Source organism: Podarcis bocagei, assembly GCF_964188305.1.
Source record: "Podarcis bocagei genome assembly, chromosome: 17".
Classification (NCBI taxonomy): domain Eukaryota; kingdom Metazoa; phylum Chordata; class Lepidosauria; order Squamata; family Lacertidae; genus Podarcis; species Podarcis bocagei.
Window position 1 is genome coordinate 24952992 of NC_138143.1, and position 20279 is coordinate 24973270.

The 20279-nt window shown below is 41.1% G+C and overlaps 1 protein-coding gene across 17 annotated transcripts in view; it reads right to left on the bottom strand.

Annotated features, from left to right (window-relative positions):
* The window catches only part of NFIB (nuclear factor I B), a 307373-nt gene that overhangs the window by 186069 nt on the left and 101025 nt on the right, over positions 1–20279 (bottom strand). For 16 of the 17 annotated variants that reach the window (XR_014003291.1, XM_081176522.1, XM_081176529.1 and 13 more), the window contains exon 2: positions 16460–16991. Coding sequence is in view for 16 of the 17 variants with exons in the window: in XM_081176522.1 (XP_081032648.1) it covers positions 16460–16991 (532 nt within the window). In the remaining variant the exon portion in view is untranslated. Of the gene's footprint in view, positions 1–16459; positions 16992–17398; positions 17507–20279 lie in introns of those variants that run through there. The other variant, XM_081176532.1, reaches the window with a different exon arrangement.

The following is a 20279-nucleotide window of genomic DNA, read 5'->3' on the forward strand; positions in this document are numbered from 1 at the left end:
ATATGCCTTGCATGTTTTCCTGGTATACAGCATCACTGCGTATGGGGTGGGGAGGGGAATCAATATTGCGTGATCTCCAGAATCGGGACCAGCAGGGCACAGGTGACTACCCACAGTAACTCCCTGATGAAAATAGTGACATCCTATTCCATCATCATCATAATATTTTTTTACTCTTTATATCCCGCCCATCTAACTGGGTTGCTCCAGCCACTCAGAGCATTTAGCAACTATTTAATGAAAGTTAAATATTTGTAGCAGTTCAAAAAGCTAGAAAGCCCATACAGGGCTGCCTGCAGGTGGCTCGGGGGCCGGATAACTCCATACCTTCCAACATTTCTCCAATGAAAATAGGGATGTCCTACCCTCCGATGTTCACTGGCTATCTCATAAGATCAGGGCCATTAGAAGAGGCAAAGCAGCCCACCACAGGTTTCACAGTGCTATTAAAATGCAATCAAGGGAGGACAACCAGAGAAGCTAGACTCCCTATCTCTGGGCATCAAGTTGCCCAGTCATCTCTGCATGGATCACTTAGGAATAGTGCCAACAACTAATTCCACCAGGCATACAAGACACCTTCATCACTCAACGACTCTTTTATTGCAGGCTTGCAGTTTGCCACTAGCCTGGAGCAAGCGTCAACTGCTCTCAGGCAAGCGCTTAAATAGCAAACTGTATAAACTGGGAGTTGGGGTTCCCTGGGTAGGTACTCTCACTTTCCTAGCTTTAAGGGTTTGCAAAAGCAAGGGGGGGTGAGCCTGTAGGCAAAATCAGGCCTGGCCAGTATCTTAAAGTGACCACCAGTCTCTGGAAAAACCAGCAAAATTGTCTCTTCCTCTTGCAAACATTCTTCTTCCCACCTACCCCTCTTACACACTTTGCAAAGGAAGAAGAGGGTTTTGCACAGCACTGTGGGGAGAGGTGACTCTCCCAATATGCATTGGGGGGGGGGAATTACTCTCCTCAGAGATGTTCCACACTGTTGTGATAGTAAGCTAAAGCACTCTCTTTACTCTCCAGAAATCACTCTCCAAAGGGCAGGGAGAGTGCTTTATCTCCCTGTCATAGCACAGGGCATTAAGAAGAGATCCAGACCCTCCAAGAGTCCCTTATTTTCCAGGGACAGTCCCGGATTTACAGAAGCCGTCCTGGTTTCTGACATGATCCCGGAATGTCCCGCTTTTCCTTAGGATGTCCATGTTTCCATCAGAGAAATGTTAGAGGGTGTGGAGTTATGCAACCCCCAAGCCAAGAAGAGAAGTAACTATACAACCTTTAGAAGACATCCAAAGGCAGCTCTGTATAGGGAAGATTTTTAAGGTTTAATGCTTTGTTATGTTTTTATACATGTTGGATGCCACCTGGCCTGGTTGGGGCAACCCAGTTGGAAGGGAAGGTTATAAATATTATTATTATTATTATTATTATTATTATTATTATTATTATTATTATTGAATAGGACATCCCTGTTTTCATCAGAGAAATGTCGGAGGGTATGATCTCCTCCCAGCTCAGTGCTATAGTGGACTGCCTGTCAGCTACTGGGCATGTTCAAGGTCTTGTTAACAAAGAAAGTCCTGAACAACTCAGGACCACATTACCTGAAAGACTGCCTGCCCCTGAACAGACCTGTAGGATCACTTAGATCATTTGGGCAAATTCTACTCATTGCACTGTACCCTACAGAAAACATAGGACAGTGACCCCAAAATGGGCATATTTTATTTATTTTATTTTATTTTATTTATTGCTATTACTCTGTACTGTGAAATGGCATTCCCTCAGTCACACATGGAGTAGCAATCATCAGTTCGGCATCGGGCTCAGATGCCATATGAAGATGTGTATTTTTGTCTAGGCTTCCTCTGACACACAAGGCGGGACCCTGTTTTATGTGTTTGAATCCTCTGAATTTCAATGTTATTTGCTTTCATACGCTTATACAGTGGTACCTTGGAAATCGAACGTAATCCGTTCCACAAAGACTGTTCAACTTCCAAAATGTTCGAGTTCCGAGGCGCAGCTTCCGATTGGCCAACAGCTAGGATTTTGCACAGCAGAAGCCATGTCGGACGTTTGTATTCCAAGAAACGTTCGAAAACTGGAGCACTTCTGGGTGTTTGGCATTTGGGAGCCGAAATGTTCACGAAGGGAGCGTTCAAGTTCTGAGGTACCACTGTATGTGTTTTTATCCTACTGTTTTATTGTTTTTAGCTCCTGTTTTTGTTTTAATGATATACTGTTTGTTTTTCAGAATGTACACTGCTTAGAGATTTCCAAAGTATTAAGCATCTTATACTTTTAATACAAACAAACAAACAAACAAAGTACTGTCTCTGCTTTTCAGCAATTGCCCTCAGAAGACTGGCAAACAGGAAAGGGGTCCAAAGTAGTTAAGTACTTCTGTTATAAAGCAAAAGACTGAAACAAGCAGTTAAGCACGTATATATCTCAGTTGTAATCTGTTAGTAGCACAGAGCTCAATCAGATGCTCAAGTGGTTCAGGATACAACCCCCTCTTCTGCCCAGTAGAAGCCACAGCCTGCCTAGAAGGGCAGCACTGAGGTAATACTAAATAATTCTTAAAGAGAACCAAGATTAGTGACAAACAGTACAATGTGTAAGTTACATATCTGAACTCTTAAATCAGGGGTGGGAAATCTCCAGCCTGCAGGAGGTTTATAAAAATATTTATTCATGAGAAGTATTTATATGCCACTCTGTCATTTTTAAAAATAAATAAAAATAAAAGTGGTTTAAGGAAACGAAACATAAACCAGTACAATAAAAATCATATAATAAAGTTAGAAATGGACACCTATTAAACATTGGAAATACGTGTTCTTAATTGCCTGTGTACACCTGGCAGAAAAGTTTTCATCGGGCATTTAAAACCTGGCACAGAAGGCACCTGCCAAGCCCAGCACAGGCCGTGAGTTGACCCAAAAGGTTTGTTCCCTAAGCCATGCCCACCTGCAGCTACAAAGGAACAATTCAGGAGCTTAAAGTGAGTTTGAAATTGTTCCTTTGCAAGAGTAGCTCAGTGACGGTGCCAACTGGCTGAGCGCTGCCAGGTTGTCCCTTCCATGGGAGATTTTCCCAGCACAAATTGCAAAACATGCAGGGACCTTTCTAAAATGAGGCTGTAAGTTGTTGGAGAAGGTAAAAGTGTCCCGCTAACCTCACACCAGGGTCTGAATCCAGATAAGGGAGACACCTTGGCAATTTGGGTTTCTTCACTTTGCACTTAAGGGTACAAATACCCAGCTACCATGTCAACCATTTCAGACTGCAGATCCATTTCTCTCCCTCTCTTGTCCTGTTTAAAAGCTGCTACAACATTAAATCGTGCCCTCCTCTCAGAGACCACGCATTCCAGTGAGATCCTCAAGACTGACCTCAATGCTGTTGTGGATGGGAGTGATTGGATAGCCACAACAACCCGATTGGCGGTCCCTTGGTTGCTGGGGTAAATCTGACCAATGGGATCGTTTTCATGCAATAACCGAGGGATCCATATATACCGCTGCACGTTGTGTTGAGCTTCCTCTTTTTCGCCTCGTGCATCGGATCACCCATCCACCCTCCCTATATTTAGGGTTCTTTATAACCTTGCTATGTAGTTGTGGGTCGTCTTCTTTTGGGGCAGGGGCCCGGTAAGAATTTTCCCAGTTGGATGATTGGCTGGTGCCACTTGGGTTTCGCCTGCCGTGTAGCAAATTGTCACAACTTTGTAAGGTTTGGTGGTTAGGCATTGGTTCAGTGGTGGTGGAGGGGATGTGGTTAGGCTGTGCCTGCCCCTCCAATGCTAGGGTACTCCGTTAAAGGAATCCAGGAGCTCACCTTGCTTTTGTCCAATCCCCTTCCAGGGGTTAGGGCCACACCAGAGCCCCTGGGAGCATTTGGGGTGAGCATGAGTCTGAGCCTGGTCCAATGCTCCCCCCAGGATGTTTTCCCTTACTGACGTCTGCCGGAGTCCAGGCGTCAGTGCTGCCCTGCTGAGGTCAGGTGCAGCTAGTCAGGAACCAATGCCTAAGCAAACCACTCACGATCTGTAATCAATAAAGTTGTGGCCAAAATTATGCCAAGAACCTTAAACTAAATTCCGTGTCAATTGTGTCTTTATTTATTGGGGGAGGTCTTGGGATCTTAACACACAATGCAAAAGAAAAGGCCAATGGCTTGTGCATTTAGACTGCAGTGGCGGCAACGGGATCATCCTTATTGTCATGGGCCAAAGGAAGGGACAGGCACGTTTGACTGAATGTAGGAAATAATAATTTAACTATGCAGTCTCCACGTAAAGCCTTCTGCCAAGAGCATAAACAGATTCTCCAACCCGTTAAACAGATTCAACATGTAGCAGAAGGGCGACTAACCCCTAACGCAGGGGCCTTGTTGGGACCCATAATCATTTTTTTTCCTGCCCCACTCTCAACGCCAGACAGATTTTGACAGAGGCAATGGGCCCAAAGTAAACAATAGGCAGAGAACTTCAGAGAGCGAAGAGCTCTGTGTGCGTCCAGTTTTAGAAACTCAGATATATAAGCTAGGCGCCAAATGGCTCCTTAAACCAGGGTTACAGTCGCCAAAACAAGAATGCCTGGTTGCAATTTTGGGGCCAGTTGGCTCAAACACAACTTTTTGGTCCCTGAAATTCATTCTGATTGCACAGGCAAAATATAACAAGATGTGTTGCTGGTGTGTGAAAACAGTCAAGATCTGAGGACCCCCAGGCATCTCCAGATGGTGGAGACATCAGGTGGCATCCTGGCGCCCGGGCATCTTCACTTGATCGCGAGTGGCTGATAGCCAGGTACGCAATGTGCATGGCACCTGGTGGGTTTCGAAGGCTGCATGTGTCCTGGCCATGCAACAGCATGTGGTGGCCACACCCACTGCTAGCACATGGGCTCCAGAGGGTTAAGATGGACCCCTGACGCAGTACCACTTACGTGGATTCTCTGCTTTGCACGGAGTCTCAAGGTCTTTGTTGGGAGTTCCTTAGAATGGCAAAGAAGAGAATGCATGCATCTGCCACAGCGTGCCAGAAATCAGCTATTTGAGCAGGACTTTAATGACTGAAAGGACAGGTAAACAGCTGAAGTCTTTCCAAAGGCAGGAAAATAAATGCTGTCTACACCTTTCTATAGATTTCAAACAAGGGCTGGAATATATTAATGGTGGTCACTAATATGAAATCAAATATAAGAAAATTCAAGTTTGTTTGAAATTGTGTAAGAATATTCATGACCTAAACCTCCCCATTTGATGCTACCTTAACTGGTATCGCCACAGCTAAGTTTAGGTATCATTTTTAAAGCGTTCCGTCATTTTTTCCCAAGCCAACGTCCCATGAAGCTCTAATTACTAGCTCTGTATTTGATAATCACCTTATACACTAATCCCAAATTCATTTGCCTACTAAACTTGAAGTGATGCAAACACTTGCATATTAAAGGAAGTGGAAGCCTTTAAAAGATGGAATCTTTTTAAAGATTTGACTCGTTTCTGACCATATTTCACTGCGCAGTTATTAAACACAGATGATTATGATAATGTACACAAAAGAGAATTCAAAACACCTAACTGCTTCCCTCCCAGACACAAAAATGCACATCTTAAAATTGTGCCAGATTGTGGCACAATTGGGGGCGGGGGGACAAAGCAACGGCCACTTCCCTCCAGGAGGAAGAATGTCCTTTTCCTATCCCTTCTGCACAAACAAGGGCTGCCAATTTGTCCCATCATTGTCAGCAGACAAAAGCAAACTTAAAGGCTGCAGCCAGACCGCATCAAATAGAAGACATAGCAATACCAGAGGCTGCCTTGAAGCCCACTGGGGTGTGAAGTCAGGACTGAAGTCTTCTTGTCAGCTATTACCATAAAAGAAGCAGAAGAAATAGCGACACTTCCACACAAACGGAAAGGTCAAGGAGTTCGTAGCCATTTCGTGACCCAGACAAGTCAAGGTCAAAAGATTCAGGTAGCAATTTGGTCTGGGCATAAGTTACTTGCTCAAATGAATTGTTTTAACAAATCAGCTTTGGTCAATTAAACCTAACGCGACATGTTGCATCACATAGCAGGGTTCCTGACACTGAGGCCAGGAACTGAGACTGGCCTCGTAAAACAAGTCTTTTAACATGGCATAACAAATCTAAGGTAATCCATCCAGAAACTGCAGATGTCAACATGATGAAATGCAAGTTGCCCTGACTAAGAATGGTTTTCACACTTTTTAATCTCAAAAGAACTGAGCAGGGATCCCACCCTCCCCAATTGCATTTAACAAGAATTCGACCCATATATGAAACAGAGCAAAACTTCTTTTTACCTACGAACTAGTTAACAGGCTTCCGTGCCGTTATGTTTGAACAGAAGATCGATCTGATAGATATAGCTTGGTAATTTATCATATATTAAAATATATTTGTTGGCAGAAATGCCTCTCAATTATTGAGATTACTTTCGGTAACTTTTATTGAACTGTTTTTCTCCCAGGCATGAATCAATTAAATTTAATGCCTCAAATACTTCATTAAAAAAAAAGATTTATTACTAAACTTCAAAAGAACAGACTAAATGTCAGATATCAGTGCTATACCTCCGACATTCCTCCCTCCCACTTACTTAAATAATAATTAAAATGCAATTATTTCAATTCAATTCTGTGTAAAGTCTTAATATGCAACAAAATCATGTGGAGGGTTGGCAGAATTAGGTGGAGATCTGCCGTTAATCCCAACACCCAAAGTAAGAAATCAGATAAAATATGGCCACAATCCCATGCAAGTTTACTCTAAAACAGGCATAAGCAAACTCCAGCCTTCCAGATGTTTAGGACTACAATTCCCATCATTCCCTGACCACTGGTCCCGTTAGCTAGGGATGATGGGAATTGTAGTCCCAAACATCTGGAGGACCGGAGTTTGCCTATGCCTGCTCTAAAATAAATCCCATTATGTCAGGTAGTGCTTACTAACTAATAGATACTTTCGGATTATAGTGTTAACAGTGCATACCTTCTCAAAAGTAAGCTCCACTGAATTCAGTTAGATTTACTTCTTAGTACATGTGCAGTTTCTGCTACCCATCAAAATCCTTACTGTCCTCACACAAAAAAGTGCATCAGGCTGGATCAAGAGAAGACTAAGTAGAATTCAACCTCTGCAAAGGGCTTTTCCGCTAAACCCCACTGTACGCCTCTGGGAAAGCATGGAAAGGGGCCCAGGGGTCTGCAGCAGGATTGGAACATCATAAGAATTAAATGGGGCTACACCTTGCACAAGCAGAAGTACTATTCCACTCATGCAAGACATCTCTGGATCTAAGCCATTCCGTATAAACAGTCTTCTTCCTTTCAAAACACAATTATGCAAATTGTTTCTTCGTATTATAGCATTCAAGCCACTAAAGATGACAGCCTGACTTGCCTAATGAAGCCTTAAAACCTTCACCCACTTACAGTTATGTCTGTTTAGCGCCACTGTCTTTAAGTACATGGAATGAGCATAGGATTGTACTCAGACTATGCAAGCTTGCTAACATAAAAAAGTGTGAATTTTTCAAAATTCGCAGTATTGTATTACTGTCCAACAATCAGTATTGTCTAGTCACTCCTCCGAATTAAGAAATCCACACGTGTGTGCCCATATTCATAGTAGAGGGAGTGCCTTGAACTTTCTGCAAATGCAGATCTCGAAAGGGCCAGGTCATCCCTGAAATGCCTTGTCACAGTTACTGGTATTTGGGACCAATTTGTTGTCGTTTTTCTTAGATGTATGCATAAAATACTAATGGTGCATGCTTGCAGATATGTGTGCATATGTGTGCATGACACAAGTCATCTAGTGTGGGCCGCAACTCCCTATCTGTGTGTTCACCATCATATCATGCTTCCCATTTGTGGTGGGGGTGGTGAGGCAGCATTCTAAAAATTATCAAATACCCAGAATGCAACTGTGTGGCACACATCGTATTTCAAATGCAAAGGGAATAAGATGCATCTTGTCTAAGGAGTTGATTGGACTGACACCGTTAGATATCTCAAGAACTAAGGGCCAAACTGGATGCTTTAAAGACATATTTTCATTTAACATACAGGGGGGTTTTTTGTTTGTTTTTTTTAAATGCAAATTGCATCAGCATGGAGGAGCTGATAATTAACAGCATCAGAGCAGGCATGAAATTTAACCCTCCCCTCCCCTTATTTGTATTGAGAGCAAATTTGGCACTGGCGCCAAGTTCCCTCTCTGTGCCTTCCCTGATCCTACTAATTATCAGCCACCCCCACCCCCCCACCCCATTGTGGATGCAATTTGCATTTTTTAAATAAAAAAAAATCTGCATGCAGATGCATTTAACATTATGTGTAGTTTGACCCTAAGAGTCCTCTGGGGCAGGAAGCAAAATCAATATATGTTCCTTGAAAACACATGTTTCTTAGTTACTGAAAGACCAGCTTCATTAGACTCCTCTCTCAATTGTCATCAGCAGTCACTCAATCAGGCTACTGGAGATGGAACTGCAGGGTTTCTCCATTCACCATGGTGAATGACCTTCAACTTTTGGTTTCTAATAATAATAATAATAATAATAATAATAATAATAATAATAATAATAATAATAATAATAATTTTATTATTTATACCCCACCCATCTGGCTGGGTTTCCCCAGCCACTCTGGGTAACTTACAGCATACCTATAAAAACCTAGTAAAACATCAAGCATTAAAAACTTCCCAGTACGAGACTGCCTTCAGATGTCTTCCAAAAGTTGTGTAGTTCTTTATCTCCTTGACACTTGAAGGGAGGAAGTTTCACAGGGAGGGCGCCACTACCAAGAAGGCCTTCTGCCTGGTTCCCTGTAACTGCTTCTCACAGGGAGGGAAGCAGCAGAAAACCCTCGGATGAAGACCTCAGTGTCCAGGCTGAGCAATGGGGGTGGAGACGCACCTTCAGGTATACAGGGCCAAGGCCGTTTAGGGCTTTAAAGGTCAGCACCGAGACTTTGAATTGTTTTTCGAAACATTGGGAGCTAATGAAGATCCTTTAGGACTGGTGTTATATGATCCCGGCGGCCACTCCCAGTCACCAGTCTAGCTCCTGCATTCTGGATTAGTTGCAGTTTCCGAGTTACCTTCAAAGGTAGCCCCACGTAGAGCGCATTGCAGTAGTCCAAGGAGGAGCTAACCAAAGGATGCACCACTCTGGCAAGATAATCTTGAAATCTTTCCATTCAAACTGGTCACTACAAGAATTCTGCAAGAGCACCTGCTCCTATACTGACCTGCAAGGCCACTTAGATCATCTGGGGGAATATTCTGGTCCTGCTACTGCATCCTACAAAATATCATAGGGCAGTGACCCAACGTGAGCATTTCCCACTTTTCCCCATATTTTGGAATGACCTTCCTTTTGCCATACACGAATCAGCGATCATCAGTTCCATTACACATCTTGTAAAGAAATATCATCTAGTCCAGGTCTTCCCTGACTCATGAGACGGTTCCATTTTTATTTGTTTGAATGCTCTAGATTCCTGTTTTGATATGGCTTTGCGCTACTGTTTAACTGGTTTTATGTTTTGTTTTAATTATACAGTTTATTGTTTTCATGTTGCATTGCGTGCTTTTAAATAAATAAAATAAGAAACAGTGCTTGGGTTTGCTTTTTTCTATCATCACTCTCCACACCTTTTCCTTTTGTGTCATGTATTTTAGATTCTACACCTAAGGGCAGGGACTGTCTTATCACTGACATTTATAAGCTACTCTGGGAGCCTATTTTGGATGAGGAGTGGGATAAAAATGGTACAAATAATATCAACTTTACAGTCAACAGACCAAAAACAAATACTCAACTGCTGTTCCATAATACAACAAAGATACTGAATTCATACAGTCTTTCAAATGTATTCATTCCTCCACTGGTATTTTTCCATGGGCGAGATTATTAATTCAGTATCATCCTTTTAGTGTCTTAAATGGGCCTACTTAAAGTTGCAGTGGTGGAGATGCAGACCTGATATTACAACAGCTGCATTAGTAAGCAGTAACAGGTTATGCTGTTAATACCACTAAACCTGAGTAACACTAATAATTCGCTAATAAAGACAAAAAGACGAATCCAAAGCAAGAAGCTTATACCTTAAGTGTTTTCACAGCTGAAAAAGATGGCTTCCGATGCATTAAAAAGAATTATTACTACATATCCTTCTTAGGCATACTATAATGCAAAGGTGTGTGTAATTTTAAAGTAGGGATGGGAAACCTATTGTCAAGAGCCCTGTGAAAGCTTCATGGCAGAGCTGGTCAGAGTAGGAAGAGGATTAGGAAGAAAGTATGAAGTTAGATTATGGTGAGGGGGCCGGCTGTCTAGAAGGCAATGATTTGGGTGCTGGAGAAGGGCCAAGTGGGTTGTCTTTAGATAGTCCTGTCATCAGCTGACCTTAATGTGGCAGCAGAGCCACCAGACATGACTTCAGCACCACCTCCCATCAGTGAAGTACTTGCCATCCTATGGAACGCGGGAGGCGCTGTGGTCTAAACCAATGAGCCTCTTGGGCTTGCAGATCAGAAGGTCGGCAGCTCGAATCCCCGTGACAGGATGAGCTCTCGTTGCTCTGTCCCAGCTCCTGCCAACCTAGCAGTTCGAAAGCACACCAGTGCAAATAGATAAATAGGTACCGCTCCAGTGGGAAAGTAAACGGCGTTTCTGTGCACTCTGAATTCCGTCACGGTGTTCTGTTGCACAAAAAGCGGTTTAGTCATGCTGCTCACATGACCCGGGAAGCTGTCTGTGGACAAACGCCGTCTCCCTTGGCCTGAAAGCGAGATGAGCGCCGCAACCCCAGTCGCCTTTGACTGGACTGAACCATCCAGGGGTCCTATACCTTTTACCTTTACTTCCCCCATCCTCAGGAACGGTGGCTGAGACCAGATCAGATGGTGATCTAGGCATGTCAGCTTTGCCTTCAACGCCAAGGACACTGAGATGATGGTGACAGCAGAAGCAGACTCAGCCCACTGGCAGAAATGCTTACTTGCTTGCCTAGTCCTGTGGCTCAGGACAACAAGTGCACGAACAATTGAGCCCACCCAGCTCTTCAGATATGGAGCACAGGGGGATATCAGTGGCTGGGCCAACATCTTAGTCCATATCTACCCATGCAGCTTACTCTGTTGTGAGCTTCTGAAATGTGTAATCTGATCTATGTTTGGGCATTGTAGTAAAGTTTGGAATCAAGCCTTTTACAATACCGGAGCTGTGTTCAAGTACTGTGTCTACAAGTGGGAGGGAGGAAGCCTAGGGTCTTCCAGGTTGGAATCGGCCCCGGCTAGCATGGACAATGGTCACGGAAAACGAGAGCTGCACTATAACAACATTCTAAGGGCCATAGGTTGCCCGCCACTGTTTAGAAGACTGCATTGGATTTTAAAAGTTCTGTTTACTTCACACTCACTGTCAAGCCAAATTTATTTTTTAAAATGTGATTCCCGAAAAGAAATGCCCAAAACAAAACACAGATGACTGGATTGCCTGGGTTTTCCAAAGATGCTGCCAATTTCGCTGCAATCTACTGGTCACTTAAAAAGGATCCCTGACAGTTAAGTCCAGTCGCAGACGACTCTGGGGTTGAGGCACTCATCTTGCTTTACAGGCCAAGGGAGCCAGCGTTTGTCTGCAGACAACTTTTACGGGTCATGTGGCCAGCAGAACTTAGCCGCTTCTGGCACAACGGAACACCGAAACCAGAGCAGCGCATGGAAACGCTGTTTACCTTCCCACCGGAATAGTACCTATTTATCTACTTGCACTTTTTTGGTGTGCTTTCAAACTGCTATGTTGGCAGGAGCTGGGACCGAGCGACGGGAGCTCACCCTGTTGCGGGGATTCGAACTGCCGACCTTCTGATCGGCAAGCCCAAGAGGCTCAGTGGTTTAGGCCACAGAACCTGGAAGCAAATCTCATTAAACTCAGAGTTAGTTAAGTTTCAAATAAGCACCGCTGAATAAGCAAGGGTGAATACCAGTGAAGTGCGAGTTAATGCAAAACTTGAATGCCACTGAAACTTCAGCTCTGAGTAAAATGGTCAGGAAAAAATGCCTTTATGCTGTCAGGTACTGCCACTCCTCCAAAATAATACACATACCAGTAAGCATCACGTAAACTACAAGATGTTGAAGTTATGTGGCTTGCCAACACAGAAGAGTTGCTATCTATGCATTTCTTAGCGAGTTGTGATAATCAAGCTTTTCTCATGTGCAGTCCTTGGTTTTTTTTTCCTAGGGACAGAGCAGTTCCTCATCCACCATCCCCCCCCCCCAGCAATCACCCCCTTCCCCTCCCTTTTTTAATACCAGACAGGACACAGTCTGGCGATTCAGAGGCTCACGCAAGCCAGACTTCCTTTAGTGCAGCCCTTTGGGTAGAACTGCTAATCCATCTTACTAATTAACAAGATAATGGTGGTTAGTCAGAAAACAGTATTAATGCTAACCATCTAGGAAACATCAACAGAAATGACTTGGCCTTTTCACTGGTCTCCGGTAGCCAACCCATGCAGCTAAACAGAAAGGTATTTAGATGTTTTAAAATCTGGACATTCAAGTGCATCAGAAGTAAGCACACTTGGCAGAAGTGCATCTATTTGCTGGAAAGTCTGGTGAGTTTCTGCTGAACTCTTGGTTTGGAAATGAAAGCTTTTTCACAACTCTCTTAATATCATACTTTTAAACAATGTACGAAAATAGGAACAGTGTAATATAACCAGAATGAAAAACATGTGGCAATTATGTGACACATACCAAGACCTACACAAGCTTAGATTGATAGATGATAGATAGATAGATAGATAGATAGATAGATAGATAGATGATAGATAGATGATGTCATTGTTGTTATTGCCTTTTTAGTGATCAGTAGCAGTATCAAACTTTACTTCGGTCACAGACCAACAAAAGATAAACTGAACACATCCATAATTTTGAGCTGTACAATACAGCTTACAGTATGTATAATAATGCCATACAATGTCTTTTGAGTGTCAAAAGTATAGCAGACAACGGAAGAATTAAATTCTGTAGAAGAGAAATACAAACAAAAAAGTGTGCTTTGGGGGAGAAAGAATTGGAACTTTAACAATCTGCTACTACAGAACTGGAAAAAAAAGTTATCTATTAGACGAAGGATTTCTATTATCTGAAGTTCTACTGCGGCAAACAAATACAACAGCTTTCATTCAGCGATTGTCAAAAAAACTTTCCAATGTGCCCACTGCAATGCAGATGCCAACCAACGAATCAAAGGCATTCAGCAACTAGACAAAGAGGGTTTGATGCCAACCTCGGTGCCACTGGCAACCATTATTGGCATCAAGCACATTGTCTGCTTTATCCTCCCCCACTCTGCCGACACTTGACAAACAAAATGGCGGTTCTTGTAGAAACGGAACACAGCACAAGAGCTGCTCTGATTGAATCAAATACTACCAAATGATTTTATGGACTGAAACACAGCTTGAACCAAACATCAGAAACAAGCCCATGAAACCTGTTTCCTTTAAGCGATGTATAGCTTTCACAACATTTAACATTAAGATGAATCCAAGAAACACTGGAACAAGGAGGAAAACCTTTCTTTCTTTCCTTTTAAAAAAAGTATTTATTCTGTGCTGCGTGTTTTGAACACCTGTGGACTAGGAAATCATTTCATTCTAATTTGTTTCCCCATAAAAGTGGTACGAACGCAAGCAAGTGTATCAAGTAACGTTTAATTTCGCTTGTGTCCAGCAAATTCTAAGAGTAGACCCGTAGCAAAAAAAAAAACAACGAAAAAGGAAGTGAAGGAGAGACAGGGAGAGTTTTGAGGGGAATGGCTGGGAAGGAGAGTCAGATAAAGCTTGTCAACAAAAACTTGATAGACTGGTCTATATTTCTTCTTCCAGTACAGATCTGGGAAGCAAGTAGAAGAAATCCTCTTTGTCAAAGCACAAAAAAAAGGACTGACATTTCTAGATCAGGAAATTCTCAATATATTGTAACATTGCTCTCTGCTCTGCAATGCGGATGCCAACCAACAAATCACAGGCATTCTAGGCTAAACAAAGAGGGTCCGATGCCAATCCTGGTGCCACTGGCAACCATTACTGGCACTCAAACTGTTCTTCCACATGCTTTTCGCCAACGTTTAAACATGTGCCTTATTTTATCCTTTCATTCATTTAAGAACTTTGTCCTTTTTTAAAAATCCCCCACCTTGTCCTACATCTGATTAGATTACTACGCCTTATTGATGAGGCATTACGAAATAGATTTTTCATATACCAAAATAGAAGACCAATCCGCTATAAAAGAGATCATTACTCTGACTGACATTGTGCTTATACCTTTTGCAAGCCTAGCAACCCTTGGTGCCTTGCCTGCCAAAACACAAAAATGAGATTGAGAGCGCAGACTATTCTGAGAACCATTTTAAAAAGGAAAAAAAAAGAATCCTTTTTATATATATATAAAGGAAAACAGCCAAAGACATATTATTTCAAGCATAGAAATACTAGTCGTTTAGCAGATTTTGCCGTCTCCCACAAAAAAATAAAACCCCTGATAGCATACAAAGAGGACACATAGTATGCAATAAATGGAAGATTTTCTCAAAGGTGACTTGGTACAAAAATATGTACCAACTTTACATCCACTGTTATTTTTCGCAGTAACTGCAGAAAGGCTGAAAAATTCGGAATAATTGCATGATTCAGGCTGATTTAGTGAAAACCGAAAACATCCACTAGGTATCACTAGCAAAATGGTGTTCTCCATCTCAGCCCTGCTCTCAGTTCAAGTGGAATATGTATCAACTTCAAAGCACAGCATCTTAAGAAGAACAGGTAGGCAGGTACAAGAGATGCTATAGCTACATTGTTTTCATCTGCATTTGACTCTCCGGTGTGCATGAGGCACACATCACCTGGTTATAGCCTTCCTTAAAAACACTTTGAGGTGCAAAAAATAGTAATAATTCATTTTTAACACAATGCATTTGTGTTAGCATATACATAACAAAATGCATATGCAAACACCATAGCTTGTTTCCTCCTTCTTCCAAGATTAATTTGCAGCACAATCCTAAAGATGTTTACCCTTTCGCAACCCTGCATAGGATTGCAGTCTTAAGAGTCATGTATCATAATTTTCAGATGAAAATCACAGCAAAACAGCTGGGCCGCAACTGGAAGGAAACTAACTGTCTTTAAATCACATTGAAACCAATGAAATCAGTAGTAATTTAAGTCCAGTTGATATTTTTATCAATTGAAGTTGCTCTGAATTGGGGCCCTTAATTCTGTTTATGTTTCTTACTGCTAGAAACGAGAACAGGAAAGTATTTTCATTAGTATACATCAATCCTACAACAGATACTTAGTCATATTTTATTATATAACGATTCCATGTGAAGTTAGGACTAAGCATGGCAAACAAGGATGGAATCATGTAAACTGAACCAGAATATTCAACTTTCAAAGTATTTTAAATGGTAGGTGAAAATCACAAGCCAAACCACCACCACCCATTTTACTTTTAATTTCATCGTTAAGTTACATAACATATCCTTCTTTTATACTTGGACAAAAAATATGACCTCCTGTCTTTCTTTTAACTACCTTCCAACACCAGGCCGATTTATGCAAAAAGCCACCAACTCCAAACATTATGGGATGTAAGTTCACTTCTCGAAACATGTTTGTTGTATGACTTGAAATCAAAACATTCATTTACCTGGGATTTATTACCGAAAAGAAATAAAATGGAAAGCAATAATCTAAGTATACAAACAGTTCTGATAGTGACTGCTTATGTGTTTTGTTACATTTTAATGTAACTTCACATTTCCATATTGAAGCAACATTTTTTAAAGTTTGTGTAAGTTATGGAAATTATAATTTGCAGACATATTTGGAGAAAGATCAAGCTACAAACACCAATTGTGCCTTGAACAACACGAGATGTTCATACAACGAGCGCTTAGTGCATATTAATATCCAGATGCTACATAGGCCATACTCTAAAACTGAATCTTTTTTGTAGGGGTTAGAGTGTTTCCTTGCTAAAACCATGAAAGAGATAGGAGGCAAGATCTGATATAAACAGATATGAATCTGTTTAAGTAAGTGCATATAGCTTTTGCTCATTTGCTCGTATCAATAGATTTACCAACATTTTAAAACTTCTGCTCTGCAACACACGCTGAAAGCTTCCCCAATATTTCGAACTTCCCTTTTGGAACAAAAGCTTGGCATGCATTCTCAGAAATACATGTCACTTAAATGTACAAATATGCAAATTAGCATGCACCTGTGTACATGTATGCAGGGAAATATATATGCATATGCTTTGGCTTAAAGGAGAAAGGTCTAAAAGGGGTTCAACATATTCATACAAGGCAAGTAACCTACCTTGATCCTGCACGTAGTACGCCAGAAACAAATCAAGCTCCTTGACTGATACTGTTATGTGATGTGGCTGAACACAAAGTGCTGGATTTGTGCAATGGGGGGATTTCATGAGTCGCTCTCCGTCCGTACTTTCCAAAGGGATACCTTTAAAGAGGATCACCATGACTAGATCCAGACGCCAGACTTTGTCTGCCTGTCGCAGGCAGTCGATTCTCCTAATCTTACCCTTCTGGTCAGGATTGGACAACACACAGCACGGGTGCTTCTTCCCGGTAACAGTTAGCACAAAATCCTCCCGGTACTCTTGGCGGATATCTTTGCGCAGTTTGGCGAGAAGCCTGGAAGCCCACTTCTGTTTAATTTCAGGCTTTTCACTAAGTAGCTCATCCTTGACTGCTCTTTCCTCATCCTTTGACATTCGCTTTTCATGTTTCTTAAAGTACTTGCGTTTTCGAGCCTGAAGGTTGAACCAAGTGTAGGCGATTGCACGGACATGTGGGAGAAGTGCCTCAATGAATGGGTGAAATTCATCCTGTTAGGAGAAGAAACAAGGTGGGGTAGGGGGGAGAGAGAAAAAACTGAAAGATCAGTTCTGTTTGCACGGTGAAAGCAAGAGCAAGAGTCCCCCCCTCCATTTCTAAAGTAAAAAATGAATATATAAAAAAGGCTTTAATATCATGATCACTAGGCGCTTTTCGTTTTATTTAACCACAGTTCAACTTCCAAAAAAAATTATAAATAACTGCTCTAAAAATACTTCCACATTTAATTTCTGGAATTCACGTGGAGTTTTGGTTTGCATCAGATTCGCCCCCCCACACACAGCCCTTCGTCTTTGGCCCCCAAATGACAACTCAAATATAACTGCCTCTTAAAATAAAATAGAGCAATAAGTGGCTTCTAACATTTGCAGTTCAGATGTGCGACAAGCTACAGTACCATTTTTGCTAAGACATCCCAGCAGAACCCTTAAGAAGGTAGGTGTGAATTGCACCACACATTTCTCTTCCCCGTGGCACAGAAACACAAAGCATATGCGTGATAACTGCAGTGCTATACAGTTCCCACTTTTGGAGCATGCTGTCAGCGAGAGACTGATAGCTCAGCAAAGAGCATGCGCTCATAAAATTTGATCCATTTCTCTTATCAATCGCCCAACATTCCAGCACTGAAACAGGGTCATTCCAGCGCTGATGATGCCTTCGGAAAGCATGGGGAGGTTAAGGAAAGGAGGCAAAAAGGAACATCATGCACAACAAGAGCCAAACCACCTAAGTTTTATGCACCACACAATTCTACCTTTCCTTTCATAACTTTGTGAAACAAAACTTTACGTACTCAAGAATTAAAATCACATCATTATTGCTGTCCCAGCAATTTTGCTCCACTCTACTCTGGGGGGGGGGGGGTTCAATGCCTTACAGTGTTAGTTAATTTGTTATCTGGTCACGAGTATGTGGCAACTATTTGGCCCCCCCCCAAAAAAAAAAAATCTATCTCAGGCATACAATGAAAATGGACAACTTGGCACAAACTTTGCATTCTTTGTGCTTCAGCTGTCTGTGGCAGAGTGACATTAACACTGCATCGTTGGGTAAATCCTGCTTTTCTAAAATACGTGTTATTTATTTATAGTTCTAGAGGGCTCTTCCTATCATCAGGCTATTCCTGAAGATTCATATATTATTTTCCTAATTTTGATATTTATTGCAATTTGGATTATATTCATTACTTTTGGCAATTACGTTACTTTATGAAGTGGAAGATGCTCAAGGTTTCATCTTACAGACATTTCTTTCTGTCACAAACATAATTATTTTGTAACCAAAACAGCCTAAACACACATGGCAAGTTAATGTATGGTTTTGAAAGAAAACTGTGCCAAAAAAAGAGCACTATTGTTGCTTCCCAACCTTTGGTATATGCATTTCTGAGTGGTTCTAAAGTTAATTTTTTCTTCTTAGACTGTTTTAAACTGGTTTTTTTTTAATTTTAAAAAAATCACTCCATGTACTTTCAAACTAAACGTCGAAGTCATGTTACAAGGAATATAATGCTGATGCTACAATTGTTCCCTTAGAAATTCAAACTGTATTTTTCAGGAGGGCAAAATGTTAAAACACACTGATAGTAACACGTGTTAAATTTGAAAGCAGGTCAAACTGATTTAAATGAACTATTTTATATACAGTATATATTTAGGATAGAGGTGCACATTAGATTAAAAGATTGAGTATATTTTATTACTTTTATAATTACTGCATAGATTGTGCAAGCTGCTGGTTTTCGACCCAAGGAGTTAGTACTGAACAAATAAAGCTATGTTTGTATTTTTGTTACCTAATGTTCTGTATACTAAGCCTTGCATTTTTAGAAGTAAAGAAAATAGAGGTCTTCAGAATTACTGTAGGTTTGGTTTTTTAAACATAAACCTTCCCTTTCTATAGAGAGGGAAATGAACTAAAATAGAATGAATAGTACTCAAAATCATTGCAATATAACGTGAAGCAAAGTGGCAAAAGAAACATTAAGTAAAGTGATCAGTAGAGTTTTGAAGATTTCTGTCACTTTGAGGGCTACACCATGGAAAGAGTTAAACCACAATCTGCTCTTTGTGTGGGAAGGCAGCACAGTTCAGAGCAACCACAGCCCATGATAAGACTTCCTTATCTCAATGCTTTTTTTTTTGTTAACTACTACAGTTTATTTCTTTCCTTCAGAAAAGAATTGACCGTGCAAAACAGCTATTCCAGAACTCTGGATTTTAATAATGTATATGGAAGGAAAGTGGCAAAGCAGGGCAATTTGCAAGAAATGAGTGAAGTGGTGGTATCTGGTAGTTTTAAAATTACTGTGCAAAATAGATTTAAGACAGCGTAACACTGATGCCAAGGAAGTACCCTATTCTGTCAGTGATATAGTCCAAGTACAGTATTGTGGATCTTACCAAGAAAATTGTGAAGCCTCGGACTTCAGCATTACTTTTAGGCGTGCACCAAATACTGGCATAAAGCACCATTTCTAAGCATGTTTAAGTAAACCCCATCAAATTCAATGGAACTTACTAAATCAGTCCAGATAATACACCTAAATTTTGCATATTTCAGCTATGTAAGGACCTGCTAAAATCAGGAGCATAATGGATGCAAAGCTATGAGGAAACAAATCTACTGCCATGAAAGTGGAAATAAGAACAGATGTTATTTAAACATGGAACATATATTTTTTAAATAAAATAAAAATTAAACCCTAATACCAAACCCTGCCATTTTGCTGTAGCATAGAATAACTCTAAAATCTTCAATATACACCTGGGATATTTTTTTTTAATGCTTGAAAATAAACAACTCAAAGTTTATTCTAGCTGAGACCTGACATACAGACATTCTCCTCAAAGCTGTTTAAAGGGTCATTTATGAAAGATGGTATTTTGCGGAGAGTACTGACAGACAAAACACTGCAAATAAAGATGCATGTTGCAATTGCATGTGGCAAGAATTAACATGAATAATCAGCAATCATAATTGCATTTTGCAACCAAGCTACAGTTAGAAAAAGCTTTTCAAATGTTGTAACGTGCATTGGCAATTTGTACATTGTACGCATTGTATGACAATTTGCATGCATGGACAATTGGTACAAAAATTGTTTATTTAAAATGGTTTATATCTATTCTGTAACTGTAGTATAAAATGGTCAAGTTCTCTCTCCAGAATAGGAACGTGGAAAAGTATTTTCACATAACACCTTCTGTCCTTCCCTTCGATTCATTTTCTAGTAGATGTAGGAGACTATCCCCCCCCCACACACACACAAAAAG